The sequence below is a fragment of the Pyxicephalus adspersus genome, chromosome 5 (genome assembly GCF_032062135.1).
Source record: "Pyxicephalus adspersus chromosome 5, UCB_Pads_2.0, whole genome shotgun sequence".
NCBI lineage: Eukaryota > Metazoa > Chordata > Amphibia > Anura > Pyxicephalidae > Pyxicephalus > Pyxicephalus adspersus.
Window position 1 is genome coordinate 57149656 of NC_092862.1, and position 21649 is coordinate 57171304.

The following is a 21649-nucleotide window of genomic DNA, read 5'->3' on the forward strand; positions in this document are numbered from 1 at the left end:
AAAACAGATGAACACAAACAGTTCCTTGTGTTTATTTACAGAAATAAAATATTTAACTTAAACCTTTTTATTAATATAAATTGAAAATGCTGTACATTAAAATATGGAATAATGAGAAAAATGTATTACAAAAGGAAAATCATAACACATGTTCATACACCTAGAGGATAAGATAGAAAGCTTTTACAGATTTAGTACAGAAGAAAACTGGCAGGTTGATAGGAAAGTTGGGTGAACACGTGATGCAATGGCAAAACTAATCTTTTTATTACATGCTTTTGCCTTTATAATAAGAATGCCTAAATGTGTTGTCTCGTTTGTTTAAATGTATTTAGTTGTAAGTGTACATTAAGGGGTTCAATCAGCCAACACATGCTTATCATTGTTTGGGTCCATGGAGGAAACCAGGAGGACAACCTTTAAAGATGAAAACTATTTATAATGGTCACATGATCTCTGCTGGCTTCTCCTTAGATATAAACTTTGAAATAATCAGGAATAGAATGACACAAGGGCTTGATCCCACTGATCTCATCATGTCAATCTTACATTTTTATTGGATTTTTCTCTGAAATGTAGAATAAGACACATCAATAAATTGTAAGATATAGATAATCCTTGAACTGTCTGTGAGATCTTTAAAAGATCTGCATAAAACAAAGCATAGCGCCAGAAAATGCTTTCTAAGCTTTGTATGTAGAGAAGTGCTAGGCGGGTTTAGGTTAAAAATTGATATCCTCACTGGTGAGTTCTACCTTCCTTATTTCTCCTTGGGACCATTGAGAAATGGGGGAAGGAATCTAAAATGTTGTTGTCACCAGTGCAAGGGCATAGGAGAAATTGTCAAATAAAGAAACTCGTTTGAGTGGCAGAGGTTGGAAATTCTAACATGTTAACCTTTTATGATAGAGATCTATAGATTCACCAGTATGTAATTATTTGATTTTAAACAATCACATAATACATTTGCTGGAAGCTGACAATGTAATGTTTTCTTGCTGGAAATATGAAATAGCTTAGAACAGTTTACTAAAAAATTTATATTTTGTAACATGGACATGTGTCTTAATAGATTTAAATGAAATATGTTTTCAATGACTGCTCTACTCTAAAGGAGAACCTGAAACAAAGGTCAAATATGTTGTGTGCCTATTTTCCTTTTTCAAAAACTTTTTTTCAAATGCACGTCAATTTAACCAAATAAATGAGAGTACATGAGAGCAAAGCAAACAGTATCTATATTCTTATACAGAATATAGATACCCTTTAAATTAGTTTCAGTACAAGCAAAGAGACAGAGAAGCAGCTTAAATTGGAAACAATGGCATTTAAATATTACAATCTTATAGCTGAAGTTTATATTCCTATAACTTGCCCTTGCCTGGTTCCCCTTCTCTTCCCTCATTAAAAAGATAATAAAAATATGATATGAAACCTGTCTCCATACATTATTATAGACCCAGAAAAATCATCACTAGGTCTTTGTATTTCTATATGCAATGCAAACAGGTCAAGGCTGGTGTGAGGGACCAGAATGATGCTGTACATTGCTCCCTAAAAGCAGAAAACTGTGATAACACCATTATTGAGCCATCATGATTGAAATACTTAAAATACAATAAATACAAAAAGGGGAAGGTCAGGGACAGTAGGACTGGGGAGGAAGGATCTAAATGATGCTAAATGTCCTTCAAGCCAAGACATGAGGTAGGCTCTATATTGCTGCAGCAAGGTGGAGTTCACCTTTAAACATGTTATGTCTACAAATCCTGATTTCCTAAATCCTTGTGACAACAAGGAAGAGTACACCACTCTCACAGCTCCTATGTGGAAACAAAGATCTACTGGTGTTTAATCTGTTTGATGCACTTGCAGTGAACAGTTACTTTCATAAAACATTGCAGTATCTAAATAATGAGATGCGTTGCCACATTTCACCTGCAAGCACAGCAGATAAACTGTTTCTATAGATAAACAGTAGGAGGGCAGGTTCTACTTCCCCGTTCCCTTAATATAACAAGGATCAGTGAAAATCTTGCATTATGGTCTACTAATGAATATCTGCCCTTTGGGTATAGACTTATAAATAACAATATAAAACACAACATTTAATTAAAATCTTTTTCAAGTCAAGTTCTTCTACCATGGTAGTGCAGTAGAAAATCTAAACTGTCCACTATACAGTTAGGGATTCCAGTGAGGTTTGTATTACTAGAAATAAAATTGAGGTTGTCCTTGTACGTTCCTGCTCATGAAAAGGATGATTTATAATAGAATTGCACTTACTGTAACACAAGTAAAGTACCATATAAAAATATTTCTTCTATATTTACTCACAAAATGCTACAAATACAAGTGAAAAGTCCACAAAAAAATGCTGCCTCCAAGGTGGTTGTTTATGCAGAAGAGGGGCACAGAACCAGAGGTGGAAACTCCTCCATCAATCAAGATTAAATGCTCGTGTGGCCAGCACAGCCCTGAGTGTGCTGCCATCTTTTCCGAAGTAGAGAAAAACTACTGTAACAGTCACTCTGCTTAGTAGCCCATATTTCATAGTCCAAAGGTCATGGAAGATTATGCCTTATGGTTATTTGGCGTTTCTATTCTTCCATTTAAGGGAAATGTCCTTTTCAGAATCTATAGAAAACAGAATAACACATTCGATTAATATGTAAAGCCAAGTAATAATGATTATTTCTAAATGAAATTAAAATTAAATTAAAGTTCATAATATAAATTCCTGATCCTGCAGTTTAGTAATTCAAATGTACTTGGAGGTGGTAATGGCATGTCTAGTTGACCCATTTTCTTTTGAATTTATGGCCAATGGAAAGGTGCAGAGGGTAGGAATGGACAGTGCTACAGACTGAAAATGCAATCTTTCGTTGCACATCAATGTCCCAGTAGCTGGTAAGTAAACCGATCACATGACCAATAGCAATGCATATGATGAGTAAAAGAATGGTGCTACATTGTGACCACACTAAAATTGTGCACATGCTCCAGTAAGCAAAAAGGCTACCAATTACATAAATATATTAGTAATGTTTCTTTGGATTCAACTGGTATTTCAATAACGGATGCTGTGCCTAGTACAAACTGCATCTCAAAAGACTCAAAGCAAATTTTAGGAAAAACCTTTCTTTTCTACTAAGTATAACATACCGAGGGAGGCTTTGATGGTTCTAAATGTCTTCCAAGAAAAGAAAGTAAACGCCTCCATATCAGACCACTTCCTAGGAACATTACTCCAGTAACAAACCAAAATACCTGAGGATCCTAAGAAGAAAAACAAAATATAACTGAATACACAAGGAAAGAGAATACCTTACATAAAATCTAGACAGGCACACAAACTCACACTTGGTACCTTTTTAAATGTGTGAACACTGTAACATATTTTGTATGTATTTCTGTACTTACATCTTCAAAGGTAGATTCCAAATTCATACCAAAGGCAACTCCAATAAGACCAAACAGAGAGATGGAGAAGGTACCCATTGTAAGCTGTAAGTTCAATCTCATCATCACATTTCGGTGGCTGGAACACAAACAGGCAAAGAAATTACTTGAGAAGGTAAATGTATTGCCAAACTCGAGTTAACCCACCTTCTTGCAAATGGATAGTAGTAGAGACAATTTAAATGGCACATCCTTCTCTCACTCCTCAACATTTTTCAGAGAACTATAACACAACTTCAAATATAACATTGTGGGAAGATACTGTAGCTCAGCTTTGGTTCATGGGATACCAAGAAATCCCATCTTCCCATGCAAATTCCGGAAATGAATGAACTCCTACGCACATGCGCAGGAGTTAGGTCATCCTAGCCCAGCCAATCAAGGTGGCCAAAGATAATCTCCAGAAAAAGAAGAAAGAAAGAGATGGAGGCACACTTCGAGGGAACAGTCTGAGGTGAGTATCGTAGGTATAGTTCCTCTTTAAGACTATTAATTCAAACATTAAATACAAGCTAATTAAAAACTTAAAGTCGATTTTTAAGCTAAAACAATAATGGAGGATTAATAAAACAGCTTTTCCTTGGACTGGCAAGAAAAAAAAAAAAATCCTAGACCTAAAATAAGTTGACCAACTCACATAATATGTATATATCATGTTAGTTTAGAGGCATATAGTGGTCATTATATCACACAATCATAGAAAGAAAATAAATGTATTACAAAGGCGAAAAGAGTTTGTGTGAACCATCAAGTCCTGTTTGTAAATGACAGATAAGTGATATGTACAGGTAGTCCCTGAGTTAAGGACATCCAACATAAGGACAACTCCTAGATATGGATGGGGCTTTCCTGCTTTCTCCTGTGCAGCACGCAGGTTTGTTGGGGGGAGGGGGGCGGTTTGCATTACTTGCAAAGGAAATCTTTTGCTAAACATAGCTGAAGTTGTGGGTGATTTTAAGAGCTGAGCTGATCTGTAACTCTTTAATGACTAAGAAACTCTGGAGCTGATTTTATACAGTAACAGACACTAAGCTGCCTAATAATATGTTGAGGCAAACATCTGTCCTAATTGCAGTTATTAAAATAATGTACCTGTTCCGACTTACATACAAATTCAACTTAAGAACAAACCTACAGTCTCTATTTCGTATGTAACCCGGGGACTACCTATATAGTCCTTTACTGAGTGTAGCTGGATGATGGTTGGTGGCACATTACCTGTGGTCCTCCCAGTGCCTAGAAAAGACTAGTCCTCTTTAAGAACTTTTGCAGACCTGTAAAGTACCTGTTCACTATTTGTTTCTACCCTTTAGACATGGGAGATTGACTAAAAAAGGGGAACAGATGCCATATGATAGAGTTCTTTAGGCATCCCCCACCTAAAACATAACTTAACAGAGGAACAGGTGCTGACCATATTCTATGCTAGAAAGGAACTAGAAAACAATAAGTGAAAAATGCTGGAGGTGGGCAATTTAAACTTTTTCCATTACTGTCCCTTGGCGGGTAAGCAAAACGACTGTCTCTGGTATGATGTTGAAGTAAAACTTGAAAATGTAGAAACAATGCTTTAGGATCAGGAAATCGGGTAAGTAATAGAGAAACCAACCTGTCCAGATTAAGAAAAATTACACTTTCAGAGTCATCAATTAGGACACGTAGCTCCCTGGCCACATTAGCCAAGTCCTCTGCTTGTCTGTAGTAATTCTCCAGAAGCAGTTCCATCTCTTCAGAATGATCAATCTTGGAACTATTTTCTACACTGAAAAAAGAAACCACAATTTTTAAAGGCTTTTAGTTGTCAAATGAACTAACTACAATACATTCAGGCATACTTTATTATTAATATTACACAGTATTTATATAGCGCCATCATATTACGCAGCGCTGTACAAAGTCCATAGTCGTGTCACTAACTGTCCGTCAAAGGAGCTCACAATCTAATGTCCCTACTATAGTCATATGTCATTAATGTAGTCTAAGGTCAATTTTAGGTCAATGAACCTAACTGCATGTTTTTGGAATGTGTGAGGAAACCAGAGTACCCGGAGGAAACCCACGCAGACATGGGGAGAACCTGCAAACTCCATGCAGATAGTGTCCTGGCTGGGATTCGAACCTAGGACCTAGCACTGCAAAGGCCGGAGTGCTAACCCCAGAGCCACCGTGCTGCCCACATACAAAGGTAATGTTTCATATGACTAGGTAGTCAGTAGTGGCTAGTCCTAAAGATTTAGCATTTTCACAATGACAAAGCAGAACTGAGTGAATGTGGCTCTGTGCTGCAACTTAACAGGTTAGTTTTAGGCAATTTTTAGGTTATGAAAGTAGGCACACCTTGTTAGTTATTCTTTTCACACATAACTTGAAAGACTGGCTCTAAAATGTTTCTAAAGTACCTTAGAGTAAAAGTACATGGGTCTGCATTTAACCTAATCATCTAAATTCAATATAAGCTTTAACATGCAATTTCAGGTGTACAGTCCCTCAAAATATGCTTCTGTGTCATCATCCTGTTCCATGTGCCCCTGGTGTGCAATTCATATGTCTGTGCTGACACACATTGCAGACAGTTTTCACCTGTATATGATATATAGATGACATGTGAGTAGGTGCATGTACACAGTAAAAAACTGAAATAGTCCAAAGGTGATCAGCAGAACTACCATATGACAAAGGTGAAAACAGTGTATATGAAGAAAAAAATATGACAATTGTTTATACTGCTTTCACAGACTGAAGGTCATACGGCTAGGTGGTTCAGTTCTACTTATACTATCCTAGATATAAATCGGGAGTTTTTGGTCAAATCATATGACATTCTCGTGTTTATACGTTTTTAAAAGGGAAGCAATCAAACAGGTAGATTAGAAAACCTTTTACAATTATTACCGTGTTTCCCTGAAAATAAGACACTGTCTTATATTTTTTTGGGCTTCCAAAAACACACTAGGTCTTATTTTCAGGGTAGGTCTTATATACTTTTTTTAATGAAAAAAAAAACACTTACCATATTCATGTAGAACAATGTACATTTGAGAGTTTTATATGGTGACCCAATTGTAAATTAAACTCTTCATTGATTCATTGCTACCGGTATTGGTTACTGAATTCAGCATTTCTCTTCTTGCACTGTTACTGTATTAAATCAGCCAGCTTGTCCTTACAAACCTAAAATCAGCACAAAATGTGGCTGGGGCAATGATTGCTCACATTTTTATTTTTTTTTTTATTTTTATACCGTAATTGTGCTGGTTAAAATAAAAAAAAACAACTTACCTTATCAGAAGACGCGAGCCGAGTTCCTGGCTTCTGACAGGCGAAGTGCATGTAATATCACTCCGCCTGTGACAGGAGCCGGAACTACAAGGCAAGCATCGGCTTGTGCGGCTCCGGAGTGTGTACGCCCGCTGTCTCCCGCTCGGTGAGTATTTTTTTTTTCTTTTTCTACTAGGTCTTATTTTCGGGGTAGGTCTTATATTAGGGCAGGTTGGGGGAAAAGTGCTAGGTCTTATTTTCGGGGAAACACGGTACTAATTGCATCACAGTAGGTTACACTAAAAGCATTTGTTTCTCATCTACTCATCATTCCATTCCTAAACAATGGCATCCAGCCAGAACATTTATCTTAGCTAGACCACCCTAAAATACAGTTTTGCTGACATTTACTTTTTTGAAAAAATAAAAAAATTTAGAATGCTCATTTTTAATATCTGTAAATCAATTTAATATAACTGTATGTACATTGCCCTGGAGAAGTGTAAATAGGAACATTTGTCTTGGCAAAAAGTAAATGAAAAAGCAAAAATGTAATTAAACACTTTAGAAAATCATTTAATCTTTACAGATAAACAATGAACATATTCATTAAAACCCTGTAATATTTAAAGCATAAAAAGTCTATCAATTCAGAGGAAACTAAACAGGATCTATTTCTCTCTTCTGTATGTAAAACAATTATATTTACATACAGAAAACATTAAGCCAGTTGGGAAATGAGAGTCTCATTTATATTTCTGCTCATTAGCACTTGTCGTGTAAATGTAATTAATGCACACTATCAGTTAAACTAAAAATTCAACAATAATTATGTGCAGCCATATTCAAAAGATAAATAAAAAACTAAATGTACATTAACTGATAAATGCTTTGCAATTCATGTTATTAAAAAATATACTAAAGAATAAATGACTGAATATGGCGAGAAAAAATGGCAAACCATTGTGTGAATAAAGAGAAGTCCAGCGGATTACAACCCCCTCCCCTGCAAAAGCTAATAATGTACTGGTACTTACTAATGTAAAAACAGAATTACTAGAATGAATTTAATGAAAGCATGAAACACACAAATTACTACTTTATCTGGGAGAGAGCTCATAGGATAATGCCAACACTGCCAGCTTTTGACATGGCCACATGTGGTAGGACTACAAATTCCAGTAATCCTATCAGATTAAATGCTGGTGATGATGAGAGGAGAAACAAGTTGGCTATCCTGTTAAAATAATAAGAATTACCCTCTAATTTGCTCACATAGGGCTTTGGACTACCCTGTGCCAACAACTGCATGGCCAAGAGCTGTTACATGAAGCAAGTTGTTTTCATTTCCTTTGGCTCCTGGTGCTGGACAGGAAACAAAGGAAAGGTAAGCATATATCTTGTGGTTGGGGTGGGGGAGGGATGTAAGAAAATGGATAAAGGTGTGCTCCTGAAGTCTCTTAGAAACATAAGAATTCATAGAACACTTTTATTGCACATCTTGAAAAAAAAAAAAAAACTCATTAGGAGAAAGATTACAAAAAGTTTGCATCACAATACATACGGGGACTGAAGACTGGCCAGCTTGGTCAAGCACAGCTCTTCAATAAGCTCATCTTCATTTAGGATTTCTAAAATTGCTTCCTTGAATACTTTGATATCTGTTTCCAACTCTGATAAACTGTTATAAAAAAAGAAGTTATACAATTTTCATAATCTAGGCTTACATTTAAATAAAACAATCTATTTTACACTGACAAAGAGTTTACCTTTTTCCACTCTGCAGTAGAACATGTAGTTTACTTCTGTCTACTGAGAGTAGTTTGGGGTCCACCAAAGCTTCTAACGTTTCCAGAATATGAGGCTGAAGAAACTGAAGTCTCCCCTGTAGATTACTAATCTAAAAACAATATTATTGCCGACATTACTTTAAGTTAGATAAGTGGATAAAGTTAAATGGGTGATGGCATATTAAAGTGTTAACACACCATGGGTACAATGGTTAGCAATATCCCAAATGACTGAAACAAAAAATTTACAAGAAAAGTGGGAAAGGAAGCAATATAGATCTTAAAACTATTAGCATTTCTGCAGTGAGTTAGGGAAATTGCAAAATCATTTTTCCAGTAGTGGCCGTAGGCCATAGGTCAATAACTACAATACTACTACCCACCCTGTGCTGCAGGATTGCTTCCAAGGCTCTAAACTCAAAGGGTAAGGAGTATGTCACTAGTTGACCCTCTCCCGCTAGCTGAGGAGCAAGTTCTCGAAGAAACCACTGCTCTAGGTGAAGGTTCCGATAATCCAGTATTAGAAGGTATTCTGGTGTTATGACCGCTTTTAGGAACTGTAAGACATTGAAAAAAGATATTGATAGAGCCAATTTCAAAATATTGTAAAAATCAGAAAAAAAAGGGGAAAAACAATATCATTAAACATATTACGTAAAAACATATTTTTAGTGACCCTCCAGGCTAAAAACACAATGTAAATACATATAATGGAACACTATACCTACCAGTCAACATGCTCGCTTGAGAATTACCTATCTCCATCTAATAAGGTGACCTAGAAATCAGTAAGCATGAGCCAAGAAACTGTGACGTTGAATACTATCTAAAAGCCAGCCCACTACATGCATTGGGGCTCTATCATATATATATATATATATATATATATATATATATATATATATATATATACACACACATATACACACAGCACCCTGATGGCCTCTTACCTGACATTATCTTCCTACATTACATTGCACAGAGAAGCATTACCATCACTGGGTTAGTCAAAGAATAAAAAGAAAAGTAATTTAAAAATGTCATTAGTGTGTTGATTAGGATGGAAAGGGGAAGTAGGAAAGGTTAATGCATCTGTCATACAAGAACAATTCCATGCTACTTGTTTGAAATTGTTTATATGAGCACATGAAATTTTATTTTTATCCCCCTCATAATTAACATTTATTAATGAACAACTTCTGAATATACATTAAAAGCAATTTATTTCTTTATCTAGAATAGTAAAAAAAATCTAGTTTCTTGTAAAATTATCCAGGAATTAAATGAAAAATTGACTTGCACAAAAAACTGAAAAAAAATGCAGTACCTCCATTCTTAAAATAATCTTGTTGTTTCTGGAGTTGATGCTCACAAGATGCTGGAATCTTAAATCTCGAGCCTGTAAACCCAATTCTTGGTATAACTCTGTTTTTTTCCTCTCTGTAAAAACAAAGCATAAACTGTAAATACTATAGTATGTTATTTTGTAGATACTTGTGATAAATACAACTCATAAATACAACCAACCCGATTATTACAACTTGAAAACAAATGTGTATTATTTTACTCACCAAAGGACAATATGTTTCCATCCTTGTCAAATTTCATCTGAAAAAACAAACATATAAATATCACAAACTAATTGTTACATTATTATGTTCACAAATTGCCTTGTTTTCTCGGAACTTTAAAGAAGTGACAAAGGTACCACCAGTGTATTAGGTGAAGTAAAGTTCCTTAAAAAGACTTACTGAGGTGTTGTCTTGCATCCTGACCTACAGCGTAACTGAGAACTAAGTTTGGGATTTTTTGGCATTTCAGTTTCCAATAGGCCAGTGTGAACATGCATTTCAATATAAGCAGATCATATGCATGAATAGCAAAATGCAGAGTGTGAAGTCTGAAATTTTGTGTTTAAGATCATCATTTGCCTAAATAAGTACCTCTGGCAGCCATAATAACCTGTATCATATTGGCAAAAAAATTGGAGAATCATTTGCTTTTATAAAGCTTTTAATTGCCAGTGTTAGGCCTTTGTACAGATCTCTGATGGACGTCAGAGGTTTGTTGGAAACAACCTTTTGAGGCCGTTTTTAGTGACAGATGAGCGATTGAGCTCTGTACACACAGTGCTGTTCTGTTCCATGAGAAGGGCAAGAACAGTGAGTGACACCCCGCTGTGCTCTCCCTCATAGGCATGAACACCAGTTGTTCCTCAGTCTACCATGGTGGATTAAATGATTTTGGGGGGAGCACTGGACAGGTCTGATTTTTGCCCGAGGTGAGCAAGACCATTCGTATTAGGCGACTAATATCTGACGTGTATACATAGCTTTACTGGAGCAAAACTAAAACGCTGTAACTCCCCTTTCCATGTTACTTTGCAGGTCACTTCCACCTTCTTTTTCTCGATTGGCTGTCAGGATGATGTGATTTCCATGTGGGTGTGTTTTTCCCAGCACATGCAAGGGAAGCTGGGATTGCTGGTTTTCTCTGGCAACCAAAGCTCAAGCTGTACATGCACAGCTCAGGTTTGTCTGGAGCATTTAGGCAGGTAAGACACATTATTGCTGTACATGCACAGCTCAGGTTTGTCTGGAGCATTTAGGCAGGTAAGACACATTATTGCTGTACATGCGCAGCTCAGGTTTGTCTGGAGCATTTAGGCAGGTAAGACACATTATTGCTGTACATGGGCAGCTCAGGTTTGTCTGGAGCATTTAGGCAGGTAAGACACATTATTGCTGTACATGGGCAGCTCAGGGAAACCGTCAGTCCCTTTCTGCAATAATGACCAGCCTGACCATGGAAACTTAAAAGTGGAATTTTAGTTCCACTTTATATAAAGATATAGAGATCACACATTCCTCTAAATAATGCAGAAGTCATTGTTAAAGAGATACAGTCACTTTGCCTATTAACAGCAAAAGTGACTGGATCTTTATTTAAAAAAAACAAAAAAAAAAAAAACACAAATATCACCTACAGCTACCTTATACTCACCTCTTAATCATTCTCCTGCTGCTCCTTCCTCTGTTGCAGCTTCCACTAATGTCCCTGCAGACTTACTGAGCAGTAATGTCACTCCACCAAATGACAGAGCACAGGCCTCGTGATTGTCTTCTAGATCTGAGCACTCATCACAAAAGGAGGGCACGTACTCCACTATGTCATAAATCACAGGGTAATCTGTAGTGGGTGTCACAGAAGAAGGAGCAATATGGGATAACATGTGAGCTATGGGGAGTAAAATTGAGTCTAAAGATTACACAAACTCTTATCTGAACAAGCAAAGTGGGCAGCACGGTGGCTCAGGGGTTAGCACTCCGGCCTTTGCAGCGCTAGGTCCCAGGTTCGATCCCCAGCCAGGACATTATCTGCATGGAGTTTGCAGGTTCTCCCCGTGTCTGCGTGGGTTTCCTCCGGGTACTCCGGTTTCCTCCCACATCCCAAAAACATGCAGTTAGGTTAACTGGCTTCTCCCTAACAATTGACCTTAGACTATAATAATCACATATGACTATGGTAGGGACATTAGATTGTGAGCTCCTTTGAGGGACAGTTAGTGACACGACTATGGACTATGTACAGCGCTGCGTAATATGATGGCGCTATATAAATACTGTATAATAATAATAATAATAATAATAATAAAGTGAGAAGTCTATAAAGACTCTGAAAAACAACTTGCATGTAATGAATGAGCACCATAATGGAGGGCCCCTTTTAAACAGCAAAATTATGTTCAGACTGTATATCAAACAGTACCAAGCATAACCTATACACTGATCTTTTTTCAGCACTATTATGTTTTAGTGCGATTATCCAACAATATCACCAAACATTAAAAGGGTTTTCTTACCACAGAAAATACTGGAGCAACACTGGCTAATGTGGCATGCATTGTATCGGAGTGTGTATACCGGCATTCTGTACCTGGGACAAAAAAACACAAATATATGTTACAATGTGTGACGACAGGCCTATGGTATTCATATACATTCTAGTACAGGGACAAGCAAATTTTTAATGTAAAATAATAAAATTTATAACCTGGTTATTATCTCCTAAAAATAAGGCTTCTTTCTGAGTGGTGTTAGTTGTGGGGTATTTTAATGGAGAGCTCAGCAGTCCCAACCAATGCACTAAGAATCTTCTGGGCAATATATACTTACTCATGTCTGTATGATGCCAATTGTTAGTTTTGTTTACATAGAATAAAATAAATAGTCAAAGATGGAAAATATTTTCTACTGTTCAGTAGGAAGGTTAAAAAACATTTTAGAATGCACAGAAACATTTATCAATATTGATACCAAAACACAACTTTGCAGCAGCTTGACAGAACAAGTACACCAAAACAAATACCAATTGACTGAGACACAGAAGGAAATAAACATACAGAGGCATGGATAATTTCAGCGTGATCATGCCTATATATGCATTATGGTAGGCACAAGGCTTCCTTCATAGTGTGCACACACAAGCACATCAGATTTGCATAGAAAGCAACATTTGACATTCTCACTATGGGCCGGATTTATGAACTTCCCTAACAGTATTCCCGAATGTGTGGCACGGGGGGAATTAACAATAGCAAAAGCAGTAACCCTGAGCCATACTCGAGGTGGAATTGCCAGGAAGTCTTAAGGCTTACTTGGCTACTTTTCCTCCAGCGATGCCCGGCATCTTCTTCTGCTGGCGATGCCGGCCAGGTATCTGTGTAACCTGGCAATGCCCGCCTGGCATCTGCTTACCCGGCATGTGAATGGGGACGCGAGGCCAGGGGAAGCAGATGCCGGCCACGCATCTGCTCGTGAGCGTGTGGTATTTTTAAATGTACTGCTTGAAAATACTTTTACTGCGTAAAAATACTTAAAATTCATACCGCCAGGGAGGATAAAGCTCTGCATGACTGGAGTAGACTATCGTAGGGGAATCTGGGTGATCCCGCAAATCTGGAACAGATTTCTTTTTAATCATTTGCTATTCATTGGCAAACGTTTTCCATCCTGGACCAGATCTTTTCAAGGTTTGCTGGATCACCTAGGTTCTCACATTATAGTCTATCTTCTCCAGTCTTATGGAGCTTTAATAAATCTGACTTGCTGCAAGGAACTGCTGCACACTTTCTTTTTGTGCATTGTATTGTAATGATTGGGATCAGTCTCAGAAATGTAGGTTATGTTGCAGTAAAAAAAAGGGAAAGTTGTTGTGAAAAGCTTATGATTTCATATGATAGATGTGTGAATGATTTCTAATTATTATCCAGAGCCATTATATGCTGAAGTAATTGTGATCTGCAGAATGGAGCCATAGAAGTGTCCATAGTCCTGTATGGTGTCTCTGGTCATTCTAAGCTTTCCCTGCTTGCACTCACCTCCCCTATTCTGTACACGGTGTATCCAAGGCAAACACCTTGTATGAAGTCCTTGACCGGGGAGGAAGTTTCCGGAGTTGCCTGTAAAAGTCCTCGCCTGTCCCAATAAACAGCACACGTGTCTCCTGGATACAAGCCTGACAAGTGCTCCGACCACCTCCATGGCAGCCGGGCACCGTACCGGCCTACTGCCTGCGGGACTTCAGATTGACCCTTCCGGGGCCCTGTACTACTGTCCCAAAAGTAGGGGAGAACTCCACATGGGTTACACAACCGGAACCGCGACTCTCTGCTGTCATTGGGTCCAGCTGCTAGAGCGCAAACTCACTCTGTCATCAATGTGTCCCCGGTAGAGGAGCCATTTTGGTGAAGTCCGCAGTGCAAGTGTCACGTGTGTTGTGTATAGAGTTTGTTGTATTTAGCGGTACCGCGACAAAGAGATGTGCATGGTAACAATTACCTTTTTTTATTTAGTTTTTTTTTGGTTCTCTTTAGAGAGGAAGTAAACCCAAAAACGACCAAAAAAAAACTCACACCTAAAACCCAGCAGAGCAGTCGATCCGTCAGGAGGTTTTTTTCTATCCGGTACTGCGTCGTCCTGGTATCTGTCTTCGTAGCAGCGCGCTAGGCATCGCCATCTTCATTAGGTTCTCCCGGGTTCTTTTTCCTACGTCACCCAGCGCAGGCACGAGAATGGGTGACGTAGATGGGAAAAAACTTGCCGAAATCACTGCACATGCGTGAGATCGGCAATTTCTTTCCCTTTTGGCTAATGGGCTCCTTCTGCACATGTCCGAGCAGCCAAGAGCCTCCTGGGCTGAGTGATGTAGGTATCCCGGGAAGCGATGCACTCCCATTCAGAATTAAGGGAGCAATGCTGCACACACAAAATATTGCGCTTTAAAAAAAACACAAACAGAATTTTTACCTTACATAAAAGGGTTGTCTACCCTTTTATGCAAAGTGAAAATTCTGAGTTTAGGTACGCTTTAAGTTTGTAAAATTTGCCATTGAAAACACTGGTATTTCTGCAGCTTTTATTTAAAAAAATGGTTTATAACATTTGATAGGTTCTTTGTCAAAAAGAAGGAGGTATTTTATGTGTGGATTGCTCAGTGGTTCACAATCTTTTACACATTTACATTTAATTTACATCACATATAAGTTATGTAATAATGTAAAAACCCGTAACATTCTGTCTTTATATTACAGGCACTGCAAATTGTCAGACTGGTATAGAAGGAAGCCGTGTATTTACAGTGTCAGCGTGTAAGAGGGATGGTGATCCCATCAGTATAATGCTCCTTCCATTCCCTATCACAAGCTGTCCTTAATGAGGTGTAATATTTACCCTGCATTGGAGAAAAAGAGGCACTTTTATATAAATACTGCCAATATCATTGTGGGAACTGTCAGTTGTCGCCTTTACCTGGAAAAATGAATGGGCTTTCTTTAAATACAATCACTAGCAAGTCTTATTTTTACTAACTAACCAATCTAGTTAGTAGAATATTTGTCTGGTGGTAATCATAGGTAGCTGCCCCAGACCAGGTGGACCTACAAAGCTGGAAGTGCACCTGCTATTGAAATAGCCATTACAGGTAGATGAATCTCAAGGATATCGGCCATAATGGTTCAGCAGGATTTTCTAGCTGCAGGAAAGTCAATAAACTTCATTAGTTGCTAATAAAACCTGTAAAGGGCCAATTAACACAGATGGTGGAGATGGAGTGACCTAGTATATACTCAATCACTAAAGGAAAAGTAATTTAACAAGCTACTTACAATGTATTTAAATCTGCAGCTTTCAGTGAAGAAATACCTGTTGATGCTATGTTCAGACACTATTATAGGGTGACATGGCTGTCCCTCCTATTCTCTTCTTACAGCACATTCCAATACACTAACCCTACAGCTGATCTGTGCTCCCACCACACTTTATATATTCAATAAGTTTCTTGAAGTTTGTTGCCTATAGTTCAAAGACCACGGAGTGCACAAAAGTTAAAAAAAAATCAGCTTGCCAAATCTGCACATGAAGATGTCAGGACCACAAATCTCTGACATGCACGATTCTTCCACTTCCTCCATGAAATTGCTTAATTTGATTTCACTGCACACTGTTTTCTTATATTGGAAGCTGCATCAGATCAGATAAAACCTGGATGTCCTCTATCTTGGCATTTAGCTATTTGTTTCCCAGCCCTCAAATGTTGGATTTCAGTCTTTTTTTGAAGGTTTGGCATCACGTGGCATTACTACAGCTTTTTGTTTTTAGGAAAGTTATTTTACCTTATTGCCACCTCCCACAAGTCAGCAATGATCTGCCTGCATTGCATAGAGAAACACAATATGTAAAATTATGTCATTTGGTCTCAAATATTGTATGTAATTAAAACAGAAACATCTTTTTGTATTTGATTTTGTGTTTGGAAGGGGGTGTTATCCCTCACATTTCAACCTCGCATTCTCTCAGAAAGACTGCGAATATACAGGGGCCTAGCCTGTCGTGTGCCACCCTGGGCCCTCAGCATAGCACATCTGCCAATGGCACATGTGTAACCAAGAAAGAAACAACCATCCACACCACAACATTTTAAGTGTGTTTGTATATAGGTCTTGTATATAGGTATTTACTAATGCACTCCATTGGTATCAGTGACACTGCTCTCTCTTGGTTTGCTTCCTACCTCTCTAATTGCTCCTTTCAATGGTAAATCCTCCTGTTGGTGTTCCCCAGGGGTGAGTCCCCTTGAACCAGTTCTCTTTTCTCTGTACACCTCCTGCTTTCGGTATGGTGATGATACTAAAATCTATGGGCCTGATTTATGAAAGCTCTCCAAGGCTGGAGAGAATACCCTTTCACCAGTGAAGCTGGGTGATCCAGCAAGCCTGAAATGGATTTCTACAAAGTCATTTGCTATTTGCTAGCAAATGTTTTGAATACTGGATCAGAGCCATTCCAGGTTTGCTGGACCACCCAGCTTCACTTATGTATATTTTGTTTAGCCTTGGAGAGCTTTCATAAATCAGGCCCTATGTGTCTACCCCTGATTTGTCATCCTGATCTCATCATGGATGTCTGACCGATTCCTGAAACTCAACCTGGATAAAACAGAACTCATCATCATCCACCCCCCCTCACATATTCCTAATGGTTAACAACCATTCCCTCCCCTCAGGCACATTTGGCGTTACCCTCGATTCTGCCTTCTAAATTACCCCCCACATTCACAACATTTCCATGTAAATTTCACCTGCGCAACATCTCCAAAATCTGTCCCTACCTGTCCCCAGAGACCACCAAACTCCTTGTACATGTTCTTATCATCTCTCGTCTGGACTACTGTAACATCCTCCTCTCTGGTATTCCACTAACCCAACTCTCTCCTCTACAATCTATTACGAATGCTGCAGCCAGACTCATCCATCCTTCCCACCTCTCTTTTTTCTTGTTTGTTTGTCTTGTGTGTTTGTTTCTCTCTTATGTCTTTGTAGTCCCCTTCATTGGCTTCCATTTCACCTTAGAATCAAATTTAAGCTCCTGTGCTTTGCCTTCAAATCCCTCCACAGTTCTTGTCCCACCTACTTTTCTGACCTGGTAAAAAAATACTCCCCTAGCTGCCCCCTTTGCTCCTCCAATGACCTACTACTGACTTCCTCACTCATAACCTCATCACATGCACGGCTCCAAGACTTTTTTAGAGCTGCCCCAACTCTCAGGAATAGTCTCCCTCGTCCTATTCGGCTTGCTCCTACTTTCTGCTCATTTAAAAGAGCACTCAAAACCCATTTTTTCAAACTTGCCTCCTCGTCTTCTTCTGTCTTTTGAAACCATCATTACTCATCCACCACTCTATAAACTTTCCCATATCTTCCTATATCTCTTGTGTGATACATCTCCCACCTGTAAGCTCCTCTGGGCAGGGTCCTCTCCTCCTGTGTCTCTGTCTGTCATTAACAACCCCTATTTATTGTACAGCGCTGCATAATAGCTTGGCGGTATAAAAAACCTGTTTAATGACAATAATATAGTTGTAGTATATATATATATATATATATATATATATATATATATATAAATAAATATGTGTATGTATGTGTATATGTATGTATGTGTTTATGCAGTGTATGTGTATACAGTGTGCGTGAATAGGGGTACTGCATTGTTTTAGTCATAAAGTGGTGATGAAATGAATCACAATGAGAGATGTACATTGGGTAGATTATAGTTTTGACCCCTTTGCTATGTATGCTATATCAGCATGTATGTTACATACACATGCCCTTTCAGGTCTGCGGTGTGAAACTGCCTGCTGACAGCTTCTGACTGCACAGCACTGTCGTGTTTGCTTCCCGCACAGCAATTTATTGCAGCCATTTGCAAACAAATAGTCCCAACGTTACCCGTTGATTAAATGCAAGATTTTAGAACCGTGGTGGAGTGTGAATGGCAGACTGTTGTGGCTTACCACAGGTCTGGAATTGGTCCATCGCCATGTTCCTTACACCTATCCCCTGCACTGTGTACATATTACATGCTTGTGATCCCTGCAATCTTCACCCAGCTGTAGACTAAGTTCCTACTTGGCACCTTATAAAATGTACTAAGGAATTGTCAGAAATTACAGTACAGTTCATTAAAAGGAACTCATCAGAACTCTAATTTGAGCACTGACACTTTGTTTTTGCAAATCTGGGGTTGTATTAAATATGTTTACTATGATACCTAGTGAGTGGATCACTTGAAAAAAAGCAAAGCATGTGTCAGGACTCCAGACCTGCATGTTTGACTTACCTATAATAAAACAAGGATGTGCCACAGAACTCTTTTTTTCCAAAAATCATAGTTCTTATATTTCTATCCTGGAAAGTCCTATACTTCATTTATCCAGCACAGTGTTTGTCAACCAGGTTTCTGTGGAATGCTAGGGTTCCTCCAGAGGTTGCTAGAGCTTCCTTATACAATTTGTGCCTCAGTTCTTCCCACTGGCCAGAAAGGTAAGAAACATTCTTCTACTAACCCCACACTAATGTACTGTGGGCTATGGATATAGTACTTCTAGAGGTTCCCTGAAGACCTGAAGGATTCCATATTAAAAAAGTTGAGAAACACTGATCTAGCATGTTGCGTGCTAAAAAGTGTAAAAAAATTTTTTATTTGTTGGCAAAAATACTAGTGTTTCATATTTTGCAGCCAGTAGGTGGCACTTTCTATACGATTTAGCTCTATTGTTACTGCCTAAATAGGAATCAGGAGAGATCAGATTACACATCTACTTTTTCCCAGCAGAGATTGAATTGTGTCATGTACCCTGTGTCAAATGTTTCCAAATATGTATTTAAAAAAAAATAAAAGAATGTTCTGCTATTTGTTTTGTTTATGTGTGCATGCCATGGTGGGTGGGAGTACATTCAGGGTATGCATGCCTTTGTGTCTATGTGTGTGTGAAGTAATGGGTGGGAGTAGATCCAGTGCCAGTCTGTCCATCCTTGTGTTCAAGGTGGAAATTCTTCTTGTATCTTGCTCAGTCTAGCCATGTCTGTGAAAACTCTACAAGAGGTTCTTTCAGTTGAACATTAACTGAATGGAATGTGCATTTACCCAGATTTTGTGTGCTTTTTGGTATGATTTGGCTTGAACCGATGGAAATTCCAGTAACACCATCAGATACTCAGTAGCTTTTGTTAAAGTGAACCCTTGGCTGAACTAATAGGTAGATGACAACATAAGCTATCAGCACACAGCTTAGTGGTAGAATCTGCTACCACCGTGCTATGGAGCCAACACATCCACATATACAAACAGTAGTGTACAATGACTTGTTCACAGTTACGTTGGCACACACACTGTATATGCTTACCAGGCACCCACCAGGCCCCAGGGAATTGGGTAGAAAGCTTGATATTGTGAATAATTATACAAAGAACAATGGCTTACACATTTCCAAGCAGGCTATGATTGGTAGAAGGGTTATGAATAGTCAAGCCATGGCAAATATTTTCTGGGTTCCAACAAACACTTCTACAGTCTCAATGTCACAAGATTACATGTGGTAACCAGGCTTGACATTCATATGGCTAAACCCTTCACTCCCCACAGGCATGATCTGTCACAATCTAACTGGTAGGTCCATAGGAAGAAGAAAGTCAAATGCTCCAACTGTTCATTATGCAGCTGCATGCCCAACCTGTGAAAACCCTAAGAAAAACATCCAAAGAATGACAAGTGCTGCTACTTTAGCCTCCCCACCACATCTATATGCTGCGTTACTACACATAAGATGATGTCTGATATTTAACATCACTGCACAATTTGTTAGGACAGCCTTGTCAAGGCACCACCACATATGAAAAAAATCTTTTTTAAGTTGCCCCCATTTAAAGATATACCCTCTAAATTTGTAGATTTCCCCCAAATTTTTAATAATGAATCTTAAACAGTGTGATTCCACCTTATTCTAGCCCATTTTTAAAAAACTATTTTGGCAGAAGTTTCACTTTTGATGGACAATCCTGGAACAATAGGGGAATATTTATTTACCACCTAGTAATGAATAATATTGAGAGTTATCATAAAATTTAGTCGTAAGCCAGGAAATTTCACAAAAATGTTGCCAAAATGCACTGGAATGAATAAGGGAGAAGAAAATAAATGTTTTTTGCTGTTTAGTAACAGTGCAGTGGGATCTAAATGGTTACTTATTAACCTCATTAGTTTACATTTTTTTCTACAGGCTGATGGAAAAAAAAGTTTTAGGTGATTGAACAAATAACATTAAAAAAGGTAAAAAAAATACAATATATTAAGTAAATAATATACCCTTAAATCACAAGACCCCCCCCCCAAAAAATATATATATATATATATATAAATTGAAAACAGAGACACATTTTAAGATTAAATTAGATTTTTTTTTTTAATTCAAGCAAATTTTGATTCAGGCTAAAATCTGGGCAAAGCTCTGGGTGTACACGGACTGTTCCCCAGTGTCTAACCTGAGGCTTTAAAGGCCCATGTTTGAAATTCAGGCATTTTAAAGCTTACCTTTAAACTTCTGTAAAACTTCTATGCTGCGTTTTTACCGCATTTATGTGTTCAAGCATTTATAAACACAGGAAAACAGCCCCATTGAAATCAATAGAAGCATTTACCCACGTTAACCCTGCATTTTAATTTTTAAAACGTTGCAAGGAGCGTTCTCTATAACGCTCTTAGAAGTGCCTCATGGAACGTCTTGGTGTAGATTAGCCCAGCATAGGAATTTCAAACATGGACATTTAAAACCTCAGGTTAAACGCTGGGGAAACAGTCCGTGTGGACTAAGCCTTACTCTTTCAGCAGCCCCCCCTTCTAACTGCAAGGGTAATTGTGTTTTATTTATTTATTTTCAGGAAATGAAGAAAAACTCACTTTACTCCACACTTCTGCAGCAAGTGGCATTCTCCTCTTGTTCCCGCTGATCTGGGTTCTTGTCATGAAAGTTGGGTAGAAAGACTTATAAAGTTGCTTCCAATAACCAATTTTGTGAAGCAGATGAGAGTGTTGGAGAGAGAAATAACCCCTGTAGTGGTAAAAAGTTTTGCTTATTGTACAGCTTTAATACTCACACACAAAAGTAGTGTATGCTGCATTTTTGAAAATAACGCAATACCCTGTTTCCCCGATTATAAGGCACTGTCTTATATTTTTTGAAATGCCAAAATATGCCCTAGGTCTTATTTTCAGGGGGATGTCCTATTTTTCCATGAAGAGGAC

At 38.1% G+C, this 21649-nt stretch overlaps 1 protein-coding gene across 2 annotated transcripts; it reads right to left on the reverse strand.

Annotated features, from left to right (window-relative positions):
- Nucleotides 1-10: 10 nt before the first annotated feature.
- MRS2 (magnesium transporter MRS2) lies at nucleotides 11-21618 on the reverse strand. 2 transcript variants are annotated; one of them, XM_072411612.1, is made up of 11 exons: nucleotides 21305-21618; nucleotides 12373-12446; nucleotides 10082-10118; nucleotides 9838-9950; nucleotides 8894-9067; nucleotides 8490-8620; nucleotides 8285-8401; nucleotides 5072-5224; nucleotides 3424-3541; nucleotides 3166-3279; nucleotides 11-2637 (listed from the first exon to the last, which is right to left on the reverse strand). In XM_072411612.1, the coding sequence occupies exons 2-11, from the start codon at nucleotides 12412-12414 to the stop codon at nucleotides 2575-2577; spliced, it is 1062 nt and encodes a 353-aa protein (XP_072267713.1). In that variant the 5' UTR covers nucleotides 12415-12446; nucleotides 21305-21618; the 3' UTR covers nucleotides 11-2574. The 2 variants fall into 2 exon arrangements, with proteins under 2 accessions (XP_072267713.1, XP_072267712.1); XM_072411611.1 differs by lacking the exon at nucleotides 21305-21618 and adding an exon at nucleotides 13891-14188.
- Between the last annotated feature and the right edge of the window lie 31 nt (nucleotides 21619-21649).

Excerpts from the sequence above, each read along its gene's own strand:
- MRS2 (XM_072411611.1), bottom strand. The coding sequence starts at position 14,053 with ATGGAGGTGGTCGGAGCACTTGTCAGGCTTGTATCCAGGAGACACGTG. Across the intron at positions 12,447-13,890 it reads CCGTGTACAGAATAGGGGAG|GTACAGAATGCCGGTATACA; the intron begins GTGAGTGCAAGC and ends TTTTTGTCCCAG. Across the intron at positions 8,621-8,893 it reads AAGCAATCCTGCAGCACAGG|ATTAGTAATCTACAGGGGAG; the intron begins GTGGGTAGTAGT and ends TATTGTTTTTAG.